Source organism: Mytilus trossulus, chromosome 7 (genome assembly GCF_036588685.1).
Source record: "Mytilus trossulus isolate FHL-02 chromosome 7, PNRI_Mtr1.1.1.hap1, whole genome shotgun sequence".
Classification (NCBI taxonomy): domain Eukaryota; kingdom Metazoa; phylum Mollusca; class Bivalvia; order Mytilida; family Mytilidae; genus Mytilus; species Mytilus trossulus.
In genome coordinates this window covers 15587725-15597794 of record NC_086379.1, presented here as the reverse complement: position 1 = coordinate 15597794, position 10070 = coordinate 15587725, and the positions used below count along the sequence as shown (strand labels likewise).

The 10070-nt window shown below is 32.2% G+C and overlaps 1 protein-coding gene across 1 annotated transcript; it reads left to right on the top strand.

The window, feature by feature from the left end:
* Positions 1-324: 324 nt before the first annotated feature.
* Positions 325-9034, top strand: LOC134726848 (trypsin-1-like). The gene is made up of 7 exons (XM_063591251.1): positions 325-424; positions 4057-4199; positions 4951-5054; positions 5779-6044; positions 6657-6799; positions 7948-8005; positions 8924-9034. Exons 1-7 carry the CDS (start codon positions 379-381, stop codon positions 9025-9027), a joined length of 864 nt encoding a protein of 287 aa, XP_063447321.1. The 5' UTR covers positions 325-378; the 3' UTR covers positions 9028-9034.
* The last annotated feature ends 1036 nt before the right edge of the window (positions 9035-10070 follow it).

Below are 10070 nucleotides of genomic sequence, written 5' to 3'. Positions count from 1 at the left end.
CTAAAAGTGTTGCCAAATACAGCTAAGGTAATCTACGCCTGAGGTAGAAAAGCCTTAGTTTTTCAAAAAATTCTAAATTTATAGTTGATGTATTGAACTCGGTTTTAGTTTGTAACCCGGATGTGTTTTCTTTCAATCGATTTGTTACTTTTGAACAGCAGTATAGTATTGGTGCCTCTATTTAAGTTTCATTATTGATTGTAAAGCATCTTCTCGTTAGACCCCTGTTTGCAGTTGAGCAATAATTTATTTCGACACTTAAGTTTTTTTCACAATTCAGATTTAAATGACCTCACCATATAGAGCCTCTTGAAATATATATGTACAAACTTTAGATAAGAAATCTATAATATCTATCATAACATTTTATCAATTAAGATGAAGCAACTAGTTTTCTTATTTGGAACTCTTGCATTTGCACAGGGTAAGTTATGCGTTTTTATATAATCGTAATAGTCTTAAATGATTTTGCATTTGGGCAATAAGATATTTGCAGAAACATTTGCGGAAAGAATTGTTATGTTATATCTGAAAGAGCATTGAACCATTGTGATTTCATTTTAAGACCGTGACCGTTTCTTAGTACAGATTTGTTACCGTAAACTCAAATTCTTAAATAATATCCAACATATGGACTAGGGTTCATGGATAAGGGTTCTTGAAAACGGGTCTTTTTGTTTCTTCTATATAACAAAAACGTCATCAATAGCGGCGCTGTGGACATTACAGAAATGAAGTCCATTTTCATACTCTAAAACTTTATCTTTCTGGGCTTCGTTCCTGTCTTTATGTCTCCCGAATTTCGTTTATTTATTTTAGGTGCTTGTATTCATAAAAAACATTAAAACTAAGACTTGCTTTTTTCATGCGTGTCCATTAATTGAATTCCAACGTCTTAACTTTATATATATATATGTAAATATATTTTGATTAACAAAAAGTCCTTGGTACAGAAAATATAGTTTAAAAGTAAAAAACACAAAAAATCACATCATAAAGCGAACATTGTTTCTGTTGGCGCTTTCACCGCATCTTCTGATGTTCATATATATATATATATATATATATTTATTATATTGTGTTTTTTTCAATATTTAATTTCTATATCAATAGAAACAGGGACTTACATCATTTTAACACACACACACACACGACGATTTTTTATTATTATTTTAAAATTAACGTGCTGTTTAAACGAAATTCTTATCAATATATTTTGTACTATCACCGGTATAGGCAGTTGATGCTTTGCGTGGTCAATTCGTCTCTGAAGGTACCATTCAAACATTTAGTCAGTGTTTCCGTATGGTAAATTTTGCTGATAATTTCCAGTTTAAAAAATTATGTAATCACGAAACTTGGAAATATTTGGACCAGTGTTCACTTACAATTAGTTATCAATGTATGTATATCGTGAAAAACACGCCCTTAACGCCCACTTCCCGGATCCGCCTTTGATTATTAACATAAAAGGACAGCATTATTCGGTCATTTTTATGTTGATTATCGTCTAGCATTTCTCGTAATACATGTTTTAATTCGTATCTGAAATAACTTTTGGTACTGCAACTTACTTACAGGATTAAAACATTTGACTTTTCTACTCTTTACACAAGTATTCCACATTCCAAACTAAAAAACATATTGAAAGAGTTTGTATTGCTTTGCTTCATAACAAATGATGGCCAACGTAGATACAAGTATCTTGTCTTAGGAAAGAATAAATACTACTTTGTAAAGGATCACTCTGATTCAAACAAAAAATTCTCTAAAACTGATATTATCAAGATGCTTGATTTTTTGATTGACAACATATTTGTTACGTTCGGAGGACGTGTTTTTCAACAGACTGTCGGCGTTCCAATGGGAACAAACTGTGCCCCTCTACTTGCCGACTTATTTCTTTATTATAAGGAGGCTGACTTCATGCAGGAACTTCTTAGGGTGAAAGATAAGAAGTTAGCAATATCCTTTAACTCTACTTATATAGATGATGTTCTTTCACTAAATAATTCAAAATTTGGTGACTATGTGGAACGCATCTATCCCATTGAACTAGAGATAAAGGATACTACATATACAGTTAAGTCAGCATCATATAATGAGGGTCGGTTGAAAACAAAACTTTACGACAAAAGAGATGATTTCAGATTTCCAATTGTGAACTTTTCATTTCTAAGTAGCAACATTCCAGCAGCACCTGCATACGGGGTATATATCTCCCAATTGATACGATATTCCCGTGCTTGCATTTCCTATCATGATTTTCTTGATAGAGGGTTGCTGCTCACAAGGAAGCTATTAAACCAAGAGTTCCAAATGGTGAAGTTGAAATCATCCATTCGCTAATTTTACGGACGCCATCACGAGTTGGTTGACCGTTATGGAATAACCGTTTCACAAATGATATCGGATATGTTCCTTACGTCATAACTACAATCCCCTTCCCTTTCATGAATGTGACCTACCGAATCAGACTATTTACCGGACTTGATATCACATAAGCAACTCGACGGGTGCCACATGTGGAGCAGGATCTGCTCACCCTTCTGGAGCACCTGAGATCACCCCTAGTTTTTGGTGGGGTTCGTGTTATTTATTCTTTGGTTTTCTATGTTGTGTCATGTGTACTATTGTTTGTCTGTTTGTCTCTTTCATTTTTAGCCATGTCGTTGTCAGTATGTTTTAGATTTATGAGTTTGACTGTCCCTTTGGTATCTTTCGTCCCTCTTTTACATACGAATGGTATATGGTATATTTTGTGAGGATAATTCTAGAGGTTTTAATGACCTACTAGTATGTCAGATTTGTTTTATCTCAATCGATTTATGACTTTTGAACAGCTGTATACTACTGTTGCATTTTTTTCGTGTAAAGATTTAAATATATAATCGAACACTGATATCTACTAGTAGAACAAAAACAGTGTTGTATATAGAAATAACTAATTTTGCAATTGGTAAGCATCAAAATTTGAAAATTTCAATGTCTTATTCATTTTAGAAATCTTTATGATCGACATTTTTGGTCTATGAAATTCGACAATTCCAATGTCATAACGTAGCCTTGTATGGAATTAATATGATTTTAAGTGTTCGTGGTAACAATATTCCTTGAAAACATTTACAGTCATACACCTAAAAAATGTAAACCGCATAATGTGTTAATAGGAAGATCACATTCAAAGGTTTGAGTTTTAATGTACCAAACTGTGTACATCTATTTTCAAATTGAATATAGTAAAATCTTCGACAAGATCTTCAAAAGGGTATATAGTAAAAACTTCAACATGAACTTCAAAAGTGTACAAAGTGCAAAACTTGTATAAAGTATATACACTTTTTGACTAATTCCTTACAATATTTTCAAGAAATACCTAAATCACATTTAATAGTTTAAATTACAAATACAAAGAAATTCAGAAGATACTTAATTTATCATCGAAAAAATCCTGTATATGGTAACAGTGTTCATGAAATTGATTCATTTTCTTCCTTTGATTACGTTGATAACATAATGTTCATACATAGGAAATATTAGACTACGGTATAATATTCAGCATGGTACGAGCATAGGTAATGTCGATCCATACAAGGGCTAGCTCATGCTTCATCTGTAATGGAAAAAAGTAAAATAACTAAAATACCGAATAGGAAAATTCTAAAGGGACAGTCCTTTTAATTAGTTAACACTACATCAGTTTCAATATGACAATAATTGTAAATATACATACTTAGCATACATGCTACATCGAATTCGATAAAAAAAGAAAAGTGTGTAAAGGAAATTTTTAAATCTGAAACCGGTGGGAAATTTATCTTTACAGTTATATAGTCAAAGGTTGTTCTTACGTCTTTTTTTTTTACTTCCTGTGTTCAAAGGACTAAAGCATGCCACAGAGCGGCTGAGCAAGTTCGGGCCAGTCGATATACTAGTAGATAGTTCTTTAATACATTATATTGCATATTTATGAAATATTTTCCGGTAGAAGTTAAGGTAATGTAAAACATTCAATCTTTTTAATATAATATATGCATTTGAAACCGTCTTTTTAAGGTATTTCTATCGGTACTTTTTTGAACTGTGGAAATACAACAGCATGTGGAACTCAGTTTTACCCACCTCATACAGCCCCGACGGGTGCATCATCACGTATTGTAGGCGGTAGGGAAGCCAATCCTCATAGTTGGCCTTGGATGGTAAATATTTCTGAAGTGTCCTCATATAATAATCAAAATAGTGAACTTCTAAAAAAGGGTTTTAATTTTAAAGATCTTTCCTTCCTTAAATTTTAGCTTCTTGTGTGCTATTTGGAGTTTAGTATGGCGTACAGTTTCACTGAACTAGAATATATTTGTTTAGGAGCCAGCTGAAGGACGCCTCCGGTGCGGGAATTTCTCGGTGCATTAAAGACCTGTTGGTGACCTTCTGCATGCTGTTGTCTGTTTTATGGTCGGGTTGTTGTCTCTTTGACACATTCCCCATTTCCAATCTCAATTTTATTAAAGAATATTTATATTGTTATATTTTTCAAACAGTTTTACATAGTACATAATATTATTTTAGGGAAAGCTTTTGTTTTACTAATTTTCCCAAAATTTTGTAACCGATCGCGATTGACAGTAAAACAGTGACACTTTGGTGACCTTCTGCTGTTGTGTTTTCTATGGTCGGGCTCTCATGTTATATTGGACAAAGCTTTATCTGCATATGTATTACTCTTATAAAAGTGTTTTATAACTGTATTTTAGTTTTGATTATGAAAATTTTAATTTATTTTCTTTGATTTATATACTTTATGTTTTACGTTTACTGTTCACTATTTGATATACATCTTTTCTCGATTTACATTTATTTGGTTTAATAACGATTTTCTATGTATCGCATTACATTGCATAGTATACTTATATGTCATCAAGAATTTAAACACTTGTGAAAATTCTATGTCAGGTTTTGCTACGGTATCGAACAAGTACGCTTTCATGCGGTGGTACACTAATAAGAACATGTACTGATGAACTTGTGGTAATCACCGCAGCCCAATGTGTTGAGGGGTAAATATGAAATAATAATACAATATTTCGTTCTAAATTTATACTTTTTCACATAGCACATGTCTGAAAAAAATAGCATCAAGGTATTTAAGAACGTGTTTTCAGAAATATGTGCCTGTATATATTCTTCATACAATAATGTCACAAGCTTAATATGACTTTATTTGAATGAAGATTGTTTATAATACGACTATAGCTACTTGGTGTATCTAATGTAATAACTCGCTGTTAGAGAAAAGAGAAAAATACATGTTTGTCAAATTGTTTTCATTTTATGTTGTTGCAAAGGTTTATAAAATAGACCCAGTATGCCAATAGTAACTCAGTAGTGGTATTTAAATACCATATTGCTTTATTGAAATTTGAAGTAATAAATCCAAGAAAATTAAATCTTCAAATTTAAGAAATGTGAAAAAATTAACAATGTCAACTGTTTTACACTGAATCCATCATATAATGCTGCTGTTGGAATATAATTATCACTTAATTTACACAATTAAAACTATCACGTATGATGAAGAAACACTGTTTCTTATTCTTTTGGGTTTTTTTCAAGTGCGTTTAGAGAATTTATTCACTTTATCTTTAGGTAACACAGATCCCGTTTTTACACTACTTATAAATTAATTTAAAGTAAATACAATGTACAATTATAAAAGAAGTCCTTTTTAATCACAAAGAAAGTGTTAATTACATGTATAGTAGTATCTTTCTTTTTTTCCAGATCATTGGCTGCAGACTGGCAAATAGATGTTGGTGTCCATTCAAGATCAGCCAATGAACTTAATCAGAAAGCGTACCAAGTTAGTGAGATACATGTTCATGAGAACTACAGTGCTTCATACCTCCTTAGTGATATTGCTCTTTTGCGTTTATCAACACCTGTCGAAGAAAATGCAGATGTGACTCCAATATGTGTGACGTCATTACCAATTGAGGATTTCTATGGTAAAAACTGCGTAGTAACAGGATGGGGAACAACGATGGAAAGTGAGTATGATACTTCTTACATTTTTTAGTAGTTTTCATGTTGCTTAGTCTTTAGATTTCTGTGTTATGTTTGTGTACTATTGTTTGTCTGTGGACCTTTTATTTTTTAGAAATGGCGTTGTCAGTTTATTTTCGACTTTATATGAGTTTGAATGACCCTCTGGTATCTTTCATCTTCTTTTTTCTTTACAGTTACTAGGATAAAAGATTTTTATAGCTACAAAAGACTCATTAGTGACGATCTAATAACGATGTTAAAAAGCTAAATTAAAATACGAAATTGATGAGCCTTGGGGACCCCAAAAATCCCAAAGGTTTTGGCAACTACATCTATCGAAATCTATAACTGGTGTAGAATTCAAAGTTTTGTAAACGAGTAATTTATATCAATGGTAATTCATGTCAACACATACTATTCATTTATTAATATGTAATACTTAACATAATTTTGGAAAGCCTTAAACATATACTTATTTTCTACAGGGTTTGATCTTAAACATTTTGATTATTTCGGTACTTACACTAAAGCTGAGCTACTGGTTAAAAATTTTAGAAGAATAAAACCTATAGAAAACTATAAATAATAACATATACGTTTGTATCCTTTGTTAGGTGGCTCTCTTGCTGATAGACTGAAAGAAGTGTACAAACCAATTCTACCAAACTCTGAATGTCTAACAAACATAGGTGGCGCTTTCAATCCAGACCATATGACTTGTGCTGGATACTTGGAAGGAGGCAAAGGAGCATGCCAGGTACTATTTAACTTTCTATTTATTCGTTAAGTATAAAAGTCCTATTTATAATATAATAGAATAAAACACATATTCTGAATCAAAACGAGTAAAAAAACCAATGTATGTTATATTACTTTCGGATTCCTGGACAAACCAAAGTTCAAGTTTTGACATAGATTTAGTTGAATCGTATTTGTCAGTAAATATAGTTTTCTGATTTCGTGATACTCTTATATATATGCATACAAACACGTGAGCTAACATAGGTCTTAATACAAGTTAGTTTCAATCATATTGCATAATTGTTTAACTTTAAACAAAACAAATGATAGACCTCCTGCTCTCTAGATGCATCTAGACGCTTGTATCAACCACAACCCACACCATTAAATGAATAAATTGGTGGCTTGTTAACGTACATTAGCAAATGTATGAACATGCTTACCATATTTATTAATAAGAAGAGGATTCTTGCTATCTGATGACCTGATTAATAGGCCGACAGGATGAGTACGTTGTGTTGACTCTGAACAACCTCATATTGTGTCCTTAGTCATAAACGCCAATTGATAAGCGAACGGAAGCAATAAAGTCTTTCGTGACAACTGACTGAGACTAAAACAAACTACATATTATATGAACTAGTATATATTTGTTTAGGGGCCAGCTGAAAGACGCCTTCGGGTGCGGGGATTTCTCGCTACATTGAAAAACTGTTGGTGACCTTCTGTTGATGTATGTTCTATGGTCGGGTTGTTAATGTCTCTTTGACACATTCCCCATTTCCATTCTCAATTTTACATTCAGCAATCAAGAAGAAAACGCTACAATCAAGACCACCAAGGAGTTTCTGGCAAACTTTCAAAATTGTCAAAGTACTATCTATTTTTATATCATAGTTTGTACTCCGTCTTCCATCCAAAAAACAGTCACAAGTATATATTTATATTTTCGATTGGTTACTGTAAATTCAGAAATTATTGCGTGCATTTATTATTGCGATTTTGTCATTTTATTTTTGCGTTTACAACTCAGTCGCATTTTTCGCAATAATAAAAACCTCGCATTAATTTCTGAATTTACAGTATACATATTATTTTAAATGACATTCGTTATGAAATGTGAACATTTAAGAATGTGATAACACTTTTGCTATATGTTTTAAGGGTGACCAAGGTGGACCTCTTGCTTGCTTTAATAGCCAAGGAAAATACGACTTAATAGGTAATAATGTACTATTTAAAATAACATAGAGTACAGTGTGTTTTATATATAATAAAATAGAGGCGGAATATATTAAAAAATATTGAAAACAACACGTTATTAATTTCTTGCGTCCGAAGCGCTTTTCTGGATTTACCTTCATCAGGAACGCTCAAAGCCAAACATTTGAAATCCGAAGATGTATAAGTACCGAAACCGTTGAAGAGCTGTATGTCAAAAATACCTAAAATAAATAGCCAAATTCATCTAAAGCCAACTTTGCCTGAGGGAGTTGAAACCTTAGTTTCTTAATAATTTATAAATTTATAAACGGACAATTTTAGAAAAGTTTGTTTAATCATGTAAGGGAACATTTAATTCTCATAATTTGAAGAGAATCTGACAATGAAAAATTAAAAAAAAAACAGTTAAAAGACTAAAGACTTAGTAAATGAACCCTACAGTCGTTTGGCCAAAGATATCAAAGGAATAGTCAAGAAGAACAAGAAAGGACAAGAGATACCAATCCATTACACAAAATCAGCACATGCACAGAAGAAAACACCAAAATCAAAGGAGCAGCAGTTTCATTGCAGTTTTTCGTTTCAAAGTCACAGTGACTCGGAGTCTCCTTCAAACACTCCCATTTTACTGCAAGTTTAAGAAAATCCTTAACATAGGGTAGAGAAAGAACACTTTTGCAAACTGACGATCACACAACAGTTGTAAAGTCGGAAACGAAGTGACAATGGCACGGCAAAAAACTAAATATAACTAAAAGACAAACAACAGTATACAAAACACAACATATAAAACTAAAAACTGAACGACACGAACACCGGGTGAGCTCATGTGCTTTACTTTTTTCATTCCTGGTCATTTGAAGATAAAGCGATATGTTGTATTCCCTTATATATATATATATCTTTCTCATATTAGGAATAGTGAGCTGGGGATTTGGCTGTGCAAGAGAAGGCTTCCCAGCGGTGTATGCAAATGTTCACAAGTATCTAGACTGGATTACCAATCATGCGTCTTCGTGAAACCAACAACTGATATTTATAAATTATCAAATAAAAAATTAAATCCTTTCATTGTTTTTGTCATCTACATTATTAATAATACATGACCAGAGGATCTGAAAAACATGTGTAGCTCACCAATGTGTATGTTCATTTTCACCAGTGTAAACGATATATATAAAGAATTCATGACAACTATCTCTTTTTTGCTGATCAATCTTTAGGTAAACAGTTTCCATGAAATTTCTTTTAGTACACACAACATATATTATAATATATATACGAGTCTAAATTGAAAACTACGTTCAAACCTATGAATGCGTTGGATAAAAACCGCAATTTTTACACGTGTGCATGTTAAACAAATTTCGTTGTAGAAGGGTCTAAAAACAGCACAAACAACATTTTCTAAAAGACCAAAAAAGTGAAAAAGTATATTTCAACAAAACGCATTTGACTAACAGGTCGAACAACTGATGTTCTTGAACCCTGCTGACTGCCATTGGCGATTGCCAAATAAAATTGATCACAAGATGTAACAAAATGGATCTTAAAATAAATTTACTACTAAACAGAAAAACTTTTTAAACTTGTGGCCGCGATGTTATGCCACGAACATACGGTGTCAATATATTTTAGTACACCAGATCCGGATTTATATAATATTTATGACATTTATAATATATATTGTTATAAATGGGCATTGATAATAATCTCAAAGAAACAACACATTTTATATTTCTAAATTTTATTGGGATCAATATCTGAAAACCTGAAAAATAATGGTCTTAGATGATTTTCATACACTAACACAACTTTGGCAAACTCAATTTGGGGAGATCAAATTGCATATTTTTATAATTAGTACCAATTTTATCAGATAACATAACATTTAACATAACGTCTATCAACTTATCAAGTTGACCTAGCGGTAAAATTCAACTGTCATCGAACAGGCACTTCGATCACGATTTTCACGGGTCTACATTAAATTCACACTTTCAGGGGATAATGGGTTTATAAAACATGTGTGTCGTTACCTATTCATTACCGACCGTGCAAGG